Here is a 12259-nt window from a genome sequence, read left to right as displayed (position 1 = left end):
TCGAACGGCCTCAGCCTTGCTTGTGTAAACACAGTCAATGTCTCCATCTGGTGGATAAACTCATCTTAAAAGATATTGGCCTTCAATACAGGCTCGAGCTCTTCAAATAGACCAATAGGTTATGGCTCTCTTTGAATGGGAACATGCGTAGGCCTGGTTTATTGTATTAAGATGGAAATAATACCTATAGTGACAAGTAAATTAAGTTATATTAGTTTTACAATACCTAATGGTACCCAAATGGCTAATCTACTAATACCTCTCCAACTTTGCTCTGCTTCACATTATTAGCATCCGTCTGTGCACCGTTAATGTTCAGATGTTGTGGTTGTGGTTGATGTAAGGGTTGCTAGAAGTTTTGGGCTGCAGAACTCAATGGAGCATAATACACCAAAAAATTGCATTTTTTATCTGTCTCCCTACTTCTAAAACTGGAGAGAATGGTTGGTATTTTTGGTCGGTATTGATTTTGGACATTTATTTGACCAGTTTTGTATTAGTTGAAATTTACTTTGACAAATTAAATTGATGGAGTGTCTCTTTAAGGTTAATTTACCCTGGTAAGTACAACCAAACAGCTATTTATACATGTAGGAACTTCATGTGCCTTCTGTGTATGTCCAGAGGTATTCTGGGGAAAAAACAAGGACCACTACACAAAGTGGGTTGAGGGAAACTGGGTCGAACTAAAAAGGGAAATGAAACACTCACACATACTGATATAGACCACTGAAAGGAGAAGACCCCAGGTTTAAACACTATATTTATGGTAAAAATGAAGCGAGGTGGTCCTGATTTGATGGCCCACCCTTCATTGTGCGAGTAAAGAGGGTCAGTCCCTGGAATGAAGTCTGTCCCTCGTCTCCTGCCCTCGCAGTGATCTGATGTGACTGGATGGAGTTCAGAGAGAAGGGTAATATCAGAGAGCCCAACAGAGACGGAGTGGAGCTGATGTTTCTGAATCACTGGGTCAGTGGGTCACAGACATCACTGGACATCCAGGGAGCCAACAACTCTGCGTTTTCTCAGAGCTGCAGAGAAATCGCACATGATTGCCAAATGCAGCTGTGATTGGCTCAGCAACACACATGCAAACACGCATACACACACACACACACACACACACACACACACAGGAAGACTGCTGAGCCCCTCTGAGAGTTGCACACACAGACCCCTCCGATACAGAGAGCAGGCACCTAGAGACCGACGCTGTGTTTAAACTCCATTACCAGTACAGTCTCGCTAATTAAAGCAATGTTTTAATTAGGATTTGGACAGCCAGGAAAGAGGAGGTATAATAACGTTCATTTATCCAACAGAGAGCGTCTATTTCAGACGACTCCCACCTGCAGTGTGCTGGGTGGATGGCTTTGTGGATGATGCCACTGACTCCTTGCAGTGCATTATTAAATGAAATGCAGGTGTGTTTTACATGTAGAGGAAGCTAATTTAAGAGAGACTTTAAGGAAAGACTTTTGCTATTAGACGCCATCAGAAAGATCCTCTGTAGTCTGGACGCTGGTGGTGATGGAGTGAAGCCTGGAGGTGGTTGAACTCTCACATTTAAACTATTCTGATTATTCGCCACGATGAAGTTAACTCATGTATGAAGTCGGAGGAAGATCTTTATTGATTTATAAATTGATAAGGACTGTGGGACAGAATATGTTTAACCAGGCAAACGCTTCTGTCCAATTACAATTCAAATTGGTTCATATATTTGACACCATGAGAGATTTCATTTGATGAACCCTAAGTACTCTCAAGTATGTCCCAGATCTAAATTAGAAGTGAGGAATTTTATGCTTATGGTAGGAGCTGCAATCATTTGTTTCCTTTGATAAAAAATCTTGGGGAAACTTTGATCACACATATACTACGAAATACAGTAATCCCTCCTCTGTATCAATGTTGTTTTATCAGTTTTTGCTATGTGTTCGTTATGAAAAAGAATGTATATTTTTTTTTTTAAATGTTTGCTAACCTGCTAGATTTCATGGAAAAACCAGTTGCTGAAAACGATATTAAACTATTATTATTATTTATTTTTTGCTTTATGTTTAAGTATGTTGTTTTTACTGTTGTTGATGTATGTATCTTCTATTCTTATTTTTACTTCATAAAACTTACTTAGAAGAAATGATTGTTAAGGGGAGGGATATTTTGTTTTTTGTGTGTGTTTGCTGTTAAGAGAACCACCCTGTTTTTTCTTTAAAAAAAAGGGTGGGAAAAGAATTGTGAATGTAGATACTTGTGCATTGTGGGAAAAGAGGGATGCCAGATGATTCACCCAATAACTGCAAATCATAAGAGAAAAGATCTTCCCTGTTGAACTTTAGTCCAAGCTCCATGAATGATAGGAATGCTGGGCTAGTAAACATTTTGAGTTAAATTAATTTTCCTTCTCTGTTCTCTCTTCCTCTACCCTGCTCTCAGCGGGAGATGGCGTGCCGGTCCAGAAGGATGGGGAGCAGGTAAGACCTCAGTAGTCCTCCTTTCTGGCTCACCCCTCTGGTTGATCTCCTCTGACAGTGGACTGTTTCTTCTCCACCTGAGGAACCAACATGGCTGCTGATTTAAGCAGCTACATGAGGAGCAGCAGCAGCTCACCTCACTAGCTCTCTGTCACTCAAGGTGCCAGTGCTTATGCTCGTAGATTAGTAAAGTAGTACACGCATCATGTCAATGTCAGTCGCTTAACTTCCACTACACCTCCCTGCCCGTTTGATGGGGTGGCGTAGCTGGAAGACTGAACAATGCTAGTTTGGTTGACTCATTGCTGTTGCTATGACGTCCGTTGCTTGATGTCCATCTGACAGAGTCACTGCTCAGCGCTGGTTCAAAGCAAAACTACAAAAGCATCACTCTCTCTTTCTCCAACTTCTTACTCACCATTACTATATCCTTTTACTTCTACTCTCATTTTCACTCGTCTCCTGCTGCTTTACTGATCCCGTGCTCTAAAACTGATCCCTCTGAGACAGGACGCAGGAGAGGGAACCATTTTGGACTAAAATGTAGGGAACTCACCAAATGCACTGTGGACAGATTCCATCATTTATTTATGCATCGTGCCCCAGAATGCCCTTCAGTCCCATAGAGTGGGGAAAAAACAACTGCAAACTCCCACACACACATCCTTGTTGTCAGGGCTATGGGATGTAACAGGAAAAGCTGCTTCAATAGGCCCAGCTCTACCACTCAAGTGTGTTAAATCTCTCATCAGCCCCACTCCAGTGGAGAGAGAGGAGGGAGAGTCAAAGAACCAAAAAGTGGAAGCAACGAATAGAATTACAGGGGAAAGAAGGAGTGAAGAAAAGAGGAAGAGGTCGATATCGATTAACATGAGTTATGGATACATGCTGCATGATGGAGATATTGAACACCACCCTGGTGGTCGCTCCCTCATTATGTCATTTAGCATTAAATCACCTGTTCTTTACATTCAACAGCCTGTTGTCCAGCGGTGATAAGTAACAAAGTAGCCTATTTATTCAAGCATCGTTTCGAGGAACATTAGGGAGGGAAGGAATAAAGCCATGAAGCCCAAACCAAATGTTAAAGCTCAAAGGAATAGTTTGACATTTTGGGAGGTATTTTCATTCACTTTCTTGTAGAGAAATACATGATAAGATTTATACGACTCTCACATGGCAAACATTAAACTAGCTTAGCATAGCATAAAGACTGGAAACAGGGGGTAATAACCATCTTGGCTCTGTCCATTGCTAACAGCAAATCTAAAGCTCACTAATTAATATGCTACAGTTTATCTTTTTTGTTGCTTTATGTAAACAAAAACTGTTGTGTAGGGTTTTTATGCAAACTTTTTGTTGGTCCAGCACCAAAACTTCCAGGAGTCTCTGCTTGACAGTTAAACCAGGAAGAAGGTTTTTGCACAGGTTACACAAACAAGATATGATGTGTTCATTTGAGAGCTTGATAGGAGCTTCGGAGATGATGGGAGACGGCCGTTGTTAACTTTGGACAGATTTAGGCTAACTGTTTCCCCCTGTTTCCAGTGTTTGTACTGAGCTAAGCTAACCAGCTGCTTGTTCCATCTTATTTACAATACAAAAGAGAGTGAAAAATCCTCCAATTCTAAGCATTAAAGTATCCTTTGATTAAAGGATCTGAGATCAATGCTATTTACGTTGCAGGGTTTCAAATATTAAAAAAATGGAGACACAGCTCGGATATCAATTAATTTCAAGCAAAATCTATTTTGAGAGGATTCATGTGTGATAAATATTGGGGACAAGCATTTTTCCCCATATTGTTTTTTTACTAATTTACTTCTGCTCAGCCTCGACTGTGCTTATCGACTCGAAGGTAAAAACATTTTAGCACAACCACTACCCACCAGCGTCCCCGGTCTAGTTAGTGCCTAATAGAGAGGAATTTTGTGGCAGAGGCTGCTGCTTATCTGCTTCGTCCCCAGCATCTGCCCTCTCTCACACACACACACACACACACACACACACACACACACGCACACACACACACACACACACACACACACACACACACACACACACACACACACACACACACACACACACACACACACACACACACACACACACTCCCCTTCCTCCTGATAGCCCCGGTCTCCTGTCTGTCTGCAGCATCAGATACCGTTCGACACTGACATCTCTCTCACTCACCCGTTTCTTTCCGCTGGCTTTCAGTGTTTTTGGCAGCACATGTAACCAGAGAGCAGACTCATTCATCCGTAGCGTATTCACTCTGCTATAGATAAACAAGCAAATATACTGATCCCTGTTTAATTCCTCCCCTCCTTCCTGTCATTCCGGTCCTTGACTCTTGCCTTCCTCGTTCCTGGAAAATCCTGTGTATCTGTCTTTCTTTTCCCCCCTCCCCTCTCTTAATTTACTCTTCCTCTGCATGTCCGATTTACAATCCCTCCTCTGTCCCTCCTCTCTTTGTCTTCTCCCATTTCCCGTCCCATGCATGCCAATGTCCTCTCTGTCCCGTCACTCTCTTACTCTTTCCTGCTCCTTCTTTCCCCATCCCCCCCTCTTCCTATTTCTCTTCCTCAGCATGGACGTTCAGAATTTTCATGGGAAGGAATCAATGTAAGTGTTGTGACACCATTCCTTCATCTACTACTTTTCTTCCTCTATCTTTTTGTTTCTTTCACCTGTTTTCATTTAACTCGCCCTTTAGTCATGAGCTTTCTCCTCCACACGACCCCCCTCCACCTCGGACTTACTTTTTCGGTTTATCGTAGTGGTGCACGGTAGTGAGCACGGTAGTGAGCACGGTAGTGAGCACAAGCAGAAGGACTTATTGGTGCAGAATTTTAAAAAAGTACCCAGTTAACATGGAATCAGGATTTGGGTAATGCAGATTTGATCTTTTGTATTAACCCAACATCTCCATCACTTGTCTCCACTCACCCCTCTCTAACACACACTGTCTCGATGTCTTTGTGTGCCCTGTCACACTTCGCATACTATCCTTTTTTCCACACTTTTTCCCCTCCTCCATTCCTCTCTCTTCTCTCCCTCTAGCTGTCTATGGAAGACACCACGTCAATCCTGCCTCGGCTCAAGAGGAACTCAAATGCCTACGGCATCGGGGCTCTGGCTAAGTCTTCTCTGTCAGGTGTGTCAGGTGTGTGTCTGTGCTGTAACTGGTAAACCGACCCCATGTTGGCTCGGCCCTCAGCGGGCGCTGGAGTCAGCATGGTACCCGAAACGGGTTTCCCTCTTTCACTTCCTCTCCTCACTGTGATAACACTCGTCAATGGCTCTTCCTGAATCATTGATGTAAAGAATTCTGCTTGAAAACACAACACACACACACACATAGCGCATCATCATACAGCTTGTTGCTCTAAGAAAAGGTGAGAGGTGAGTGGGAAGTGTAGAGTTCTTTGTTAAGTGGTTGTGAAACTGTGTTGTCCTGAATTAGTATGGATGTTTTGAACCGTGTAAAGTGCTGTGTTAACAGAGTTCAGTGCAGTCTAGTGCAAAGTTTATGGTTTAATCCAGCTGTTTTGTGCAGTGCAGTTTATTTGAGTGCAAATAAATGTATTACAGTCCACTGAAGAGCAGTCTAGCTGCCATCCTGTGTGGTGTGGTACAGATTTGTCCCGTAATTTATTCAATTTATTCATGAATCTCATCTCTATTAACCACCATCAGAGAGAATCAACAACCAGGTATTTACAGTACGTGTCATCATGTGTTGGTCACATGAAATATGGAGCACGGTCATTATGCTGTTATCAGCTGGTGTCAGCGTGGTAGCAGGAAATGAATTTCATCTTCAAAAGATGTTCTGCAGGGTTTGCATGAGTCAAGTTCTCAGACAGACAGCAGGGAGAAAGAGAGCAGTTTTCTGCTTACCCAGCTCAGCTTAGCAGAGGTGTGAAAGCTATTATGTCGACAAGCCAGCCTCTCATTACTCATGCAACGCAACCACCTCACCCCAATTAACCTATTCCATCCCATGATGCACCTTTTGTCAGACGGGACACATCCATTCCCTCCTCTCCTCCTTGTAGCCCATACATGCAATGGCTGAGCCTCATTAAACACATGAACGTCACCCACACAACCCTTCGTCATTTAGCTATTCTTGAGATCCATGTGCATGAAGACCCTCATTAAATTACAGGCATTTCAGAATAAGGATTGGACTGACAGTGTGTTTCTATATTGGTTTATCTTTGTTGGAGCAGACAATAGTCAATATTTGTTTTTTAATTGACCATTTCTATTCCTCAAACTTCATAGAGGGTTTCGGTTAACCATATCCTATATTCTTATGATACGATAAAGATATAATTAGATAAACTGTCCAGTTTCATCCTCCCCCACCAGTTGGGTCCACTGGATATCCATAGTTTCATAAACCATCAGAGCATCCACGACCAAACCACAAGAAAACCCATGATAACATATCTTATGTCTGTCTTTCCCCTTTCTTTCTCTTTGTCCATCCACCACATTACCTCCAAAACATCAAACCTGCTGCTTCACTTCCTTCTCCCTCATCAACCTCTCATCTCTCACTTCATCCTCCTCTCCCTCCTCTGTCCCGTGTCTCCACCACCACCAGGTGTGAGCCGCACCATGAAGGAGAGAGTGACCAAGCCCACAGCCATGGCCCAGGGTCGCGTCGCTCACATGATTGAATGGCAAAACTGGAGCATGACCACGGTGGGTGCAGGAGGTGTCCCCATGCCCCGCATCACCACCCAGGAGCGGGAGAAGGAGCGGCGGCTGGAGAACGACGCCTACAGTGACCTCAGTGACGGAGAGAAGGAGGCTCGCTTCACTGCAGGTTGGAAACACAGAGGACAGGTGCTCCAGAGAGCCTTGTTAACTGTCACCTGCAGATTTATGTGCTTCTCATCTCACTTTGTGGGATGTATGCCAGTTATCCAGTTAACTTAATATAATGCAGGTGGAACTATAAGTTCCTTAAGATAAGACGGTAAGAGACCTCACAGTGATCCTGGCTTGTCCTTTGGATCGTGTCCTCAGGTATCCTGCAGCAGTTTGCGATCTCGGAGGCGACGCTCCTGGCCTGGTCATCGATGGATGGAGAGAGCCCGCGGTCGGGCTCAAACCAGGGCAGTATGGCTCATCTGAGTGAACTCAACCAGGAGAGCATCAACAGTCGAGGTAAAGGACTACAAAGAACTACAAATATAACTGCAGCTGAAAATCAGATTGGCTTTTGATGCAGAACAATCTATACATGTGCTTGTAAGCTAACTTGTATTTACTAACTACCTACAGCAGTTGTGAAGTAAGTATCAGTTACTTAAGTGATGTAAAAAATAATCAATTAAAAGTAAAGCAGTAATAATATCAAAGTGTACCTAAAGTTCAAAGTACTCCTTGTGCAGCAGAATGCCCCCTGTCAGTGTTATTATGTTACATTTTAATTGCTAAGAAGTACTGTTTATGTAGGATTTAATGTTGTAGCTGGAGGAAATAATGATGGTCTTATCTACTTTATGTACCGTTGGGTTGTTGAATATAAAACAGTGCATCATGTTTTGTACATTGATCTTAGTATCTGTCAAATAAATGTAGCGAAGTAAAATATCTAAAATTGAATGGAGAAGAAGTATAAAGTAACATAAAATGGAAATACTCAAGGGAAGTACAAGTACTTCAATAATGACCTTATGTAAATGTACTTTTCCACCTCAGGCGTACATTATATTTTGTATACATTGGGTGAAATAATGTGGAATAGTATATATTTAATATATATGTTATTATACACGTCGAGGCAGCGGTAAAACCGCTGTGAGTGCCTCTGTGGGTGCAGATAAGCAGCTTGCAGAATAGCATGTGTCATGTTGCTAAGTAATGAGAACATACTGTTCCATCTCTTCTCTCAAACCTGGAAGGGAAGCTCGTTAAGAATTTCACATTTCCAACATGGACTGACGGAAGGTAAACCCAGACACTGCATCTGTTTAAATATAATTCGAAAGAACATGTTTTTATTTTGTAATTATTGCTTCTTATATAGGGTATTTTTTTTATTGAGTTGCAATTGTTGACAAAAGACCAACTCTGTTGAACAGAAGCATGCAGGAGCAGCAATAAATGTCCTGTGCAAAAGATTCAGTATGATTTAGGGTATTTTTTTATTCCACAGCACTTCCACTGCAAACTTCTTCTCATGAAGCTAGAGGTGCAGCACAGGGTTAAAATGTGTGGCTGTTTTTTCCCTTGGGCCCTATTCATACCTTTCCTCTTGAGAAAAAGATAAACTGCACAAAATCAAGGCTGCGACTGCATTATACAGATTGACACAAGTGATGAATCAACAGTGGAAGGTGTTCAAACTGTATTCGGTACATCTAGCTGCTGTCATAACACTTACTCAGCCAATGTGGATATTTTCCGTGCAGTATGCAAGTTCTTTTGATTTACCTCCTTATTCTGCTCAGAAGGCCAGATCTAAGCCAAAATGCAAACTTTCTTAATTGTATGATAACAACTGAAACCAGATTGCCAAACACAATTAAGGGTTCAATTGTTGGTCATTAAAGGGCGGAAATCAGCTGAAATAAAATGCTGATGCAGACAAACAATTTGGGGTTAAGTTCTGGCAAACTTCTGAGTTAAAAAAAACCCAATCAGCCGGACATCAGGTTTATATTTTATGATATTATGAAGATCCTATAATCTGGATGATTTTCTCTATTGTGCTTTTTGCTCCTTAAATGTAACCAACACATAACAACAGTATCTTTAATACGGCTGCTGCCTTCTCCATTTCTTCCAGATCAGATATTGCACCACTCCTCAGCGGAGGTGTGGCCTCACACGTACGTCTCACAGGGCCACTATTGCCTCTCCTCCTCCGATGCCTGGGAGCCGATCAACAAAGATCCGTCCGTCGTGGCATCTCCCCCTGCTGGCTCCTTTGTTATGGGGACTGATGGGTATGACGGGCAGGCAGCGGCCCGCTTCCTGTCGCAACAACCGCAGCAGCAGTTCACTCTCCAGCAGCAGAATCAACTCCAACAGTTTCAGCAGATCCAACAGATCCAGCACTACCAGCAACAGCAGCTCCTGCAGTATCAGCAACAACAGGTGGAGTCTCACTTCTCTGGCAGTGACACATGAGAGATAATAGATGAAACTTAGTATGTGAGCATGTTTACTTTGGCACATAATGCATAAACGTGATGAGTCAGGAGGTTGTGTCATTTCAGAAGAGTGTGTCAAAATACTGTCACTGTAGCTTAAAACCTTTGTAGCTCAAATTTGAGTAATTTTCATCACAACACATGATATTCTTTGTCCTCAGAAAACTTTGTAACCAGATTTATGAACCTTTTTTAACTAGAATACCAACTAGAATCCGCCACAATGTTGTTTTTAATGTTGTGTGGGAAAATCCATTCTTGACCTTTGAAACATTAGGTTGACACAACAGTCTTGATTAAGTTTTAATTAAGTTACTTGATTTCCACCCAATTACTTTGATATTTTCGCCAATAAAACACTTGACTGTTTAGCTCCATAGTTTCCTATACTTCCCTAGAAAGGAACTGATATGTTACTCTAAATCAATAATAAGATTCTTGGAAAGCTGAATGTAATTTGGTAATAAATATATGATATAAGCATCAAAAACACTAGGTGTCGCTTTAAAAAGCGAGTTCCAGCCAACATTAAATAATAAGCCTGAATCTTTGTGCACAAAGAAAAGCAGTATTGATCACCATCCTAGTGAGAAAGAGGAAGACCTAAACTGTAAACAGTTTACTGTTACCATCAAGAACAATTTTCTTGCCTACCAACATGAGGCTTTGTATATTTTGTCAAACTGCTTGATGCAGTGTCACCTCTGACATGGCAGTGTGTCATGGATAGACTCAGAGATCTCATGCTCTGCCTCTAAATCTTCCTCCTCACCCTGTTTGTAGTCGCTGGAGCACAGGCTGCACAGTGCCAACCACTCTTTGCAAGCGACGCCCAACAGCACCATCCACAGCCTGGTCCATCCCGCTCACCCACCATTGGTCGATCTGTGGAACACGGGGCAGATGGAGGCCTATCCGACAGACGGAGGCTACATCGGTGTGGCGGCGGTGGTGGAGCCGAGCCTCTGTGTTCCCTCTGGAGAAGACATGGGAACAGAGCACTCTCCGCTACTGGAGCAGCAGGAGGAGGAGGAGATTAAGGTGAGGTGAGGGGAGGGGGAGTTGATTACATATAATTACATCATCAGTGTTTAATATTAAATCTGTGAAGTGCCAAAGCACTGTAAAATACCATACTCGTATTAATTTACCATACATTTATTATATTTCAAATGATTCCATAAGTTTTAGAGATTTATTTCCAATCATCTAGGTATGGATATTGGATGTATATTGATTAATCAGTTAGTTGCAGCAGTAGTAAGTGAGCAACCAGTCATCTTGTAAAAAGTGGTGTAATTGTTGCATATAACACTGGAGACTCCATGAGTTAAAACAGTTGGACAAAGATTTATGTGGGGTTGGAGAGCGTTTTCCAAAGTACGGAAAAATAACAGAGATTTTTAACGGAAATCTTTTAAAAACTGCAGGAGTTGGGTTTGAAAGAAGTGGGCATTTATGATTATTGAGTAGCATTGTGGATATTGTAGGATCCTCATTTTGGAGCTTGACCTGTACTCTGTGGCTTCGACTGTGATTGACCGTTCTGTTTTTTAATCTTTTTTCTTGCGAGTCCTACAACTTTATGGAAATGTATAAAGCTGACTCAGACATCTTGGATGCTGACGCTTCCTTTGAGCACCAACAATAAATACAATAATTTCCATCATAATCAACTAAATTTCAACTGTGATGAATTAACCACTTCAAGCAAATTTGGGAAGTCTTTCCCAGTTGATCCCCATACTGTGCTGGTTGCCTGAAAGATGAAGAAGTCTATATACCTTGGGAAGTCAGTTGGCAATAATGTAAATAATATAAACTTGTAGTTAATGGGTTAAAACATGCACACTCACCAGTATGTTCCCTTACTTTTATGCGATGGTTAATTAGTAATGCTTAATGAACCTTCTGTGTGTCTCCGTCTGTCCTGATCAGGAGGATGAGATGACACTGTGCATGGAGCCAGAGTTTGCCTCGTTGACTCCGCCCACGCAACAAGGGGATGCCTCTGGTGGCAGTAGTCCGGGGCAACCGCCGGCAGAGCCAATCACAGAGCGGAAGTCCTCCGATGTCACCTCCAGCCTCGTTCAGACTCTAGAGGAGAAGGAAGAGGCGGAGGGGCAGGGTCTAGCCGCTTCCATGGCAACCAACTGAGTACCTGGATGTCAAGAGACTTCTTATTACAAACTGATCGGAGAGTCTGCAAGGAATGAGCGTAATAATACAATATATATATATTAATCTGTTACTTTTCAGGTATCAAAAAACACAACTTTTTGGTTGCGAGATGAATTGGTGTGACGTAGATTCGGAGATGGACTCACAATGAGCCAAGAGCTGATGCAACAAAGGACACCTATTTCTTTGTAAGCCTTACATCCCAAAGGTATAATTGAAGAGAGGAGTGAGGACGGAGAGACTAAAGAAGACAAGGAGCAGGATAAAGGGGAGCACTGACTAACTGAGACATTTCCTGCAGGAAAATGCAGCTACGTTGAGATGAAGAGGAGGGGAAAGAAAAAATGCATGCTTTTTATGAAGACAAGCAACATGACCCTGTCATCGTCTTACAATAATAATGAAAATCTATCATAATAA

The 12259-nt window shown here is 42.2% G+C and overlaps 1 protein-coding gene across 5 annotated transcripts in view; it reads left to right on the top strand.

Annotated features, from left to right (window-relative positions):
* fam131bb (family with sequence similarity 131 member Bb) overlaps positions 1 to 11919 on the top strand; it is a 44435-nt gene extending 32516 nt beyond the window's left edge. For 2 of the 5 annotated variants that reach the window (XM_054621637.1, XM_054621636.1), the window contains exons 2-8: positions 2440 to 2477; positions 5541 to 5634; positions 7096 to 7320; positions 7524 to 7664; positions 9292 to 9602; positions 10442 to 10699; positions 11597 to 11919. In XM_054621637.1, the coding sequence (XP_054477612.1) occupies positions 5547 to 5634; positions 7096 to 7320; positions 7524 to 7664; positions 9292 to 9602; positions 10442 to 10699; positions 11597 to 11815 (1242 nt within the window). In that variant the 5' untranslated portion in view covers positions 2440 to 2477; positions 5541 to 5546 and the 3' untranslated portion in view covers positions 11816 to 11919. Of the gene's footprint in view, positions 1 to 2439; positions 2478 to 5028; positions 5103 to 5540; positions 5644 to 7095; positions 7321 to 7523; positions 7665 to 9291; positions 9603 to 10441; positions 10700 to 11596 lie in introns of those variants that run through there. The other 3 variants (XM_054621635.1, XM_054621639.1, XM_054621638.1) reach the window with 3 other exon arrangements.
* The last annotated feature ends 340 nt before the right edge of the window (positions 11920 to 12259 follow it).

The sequence above is a fragment of the Anoplopoma fimbria genome, chromosome 20, assembly GCF_027596085.1.
Source record: "Anoplopoma fimbria isolate UVic2021 breed Golden Eagle Sablefish chromosome 20, Afim_UVic_2022, whole genome shotgun sequence".
Classification (NCBI taxonomy): domain Eukaryota; kingdom Metazoa; phylum Chordata; class Actinopteri; order Perciformes; family Anoplopomatidae; genus Anoplopoma; species Anoplopoma fimbria.
This window is presented reverse-complemented; position numbering and strand designations above follow the sequence as displayed.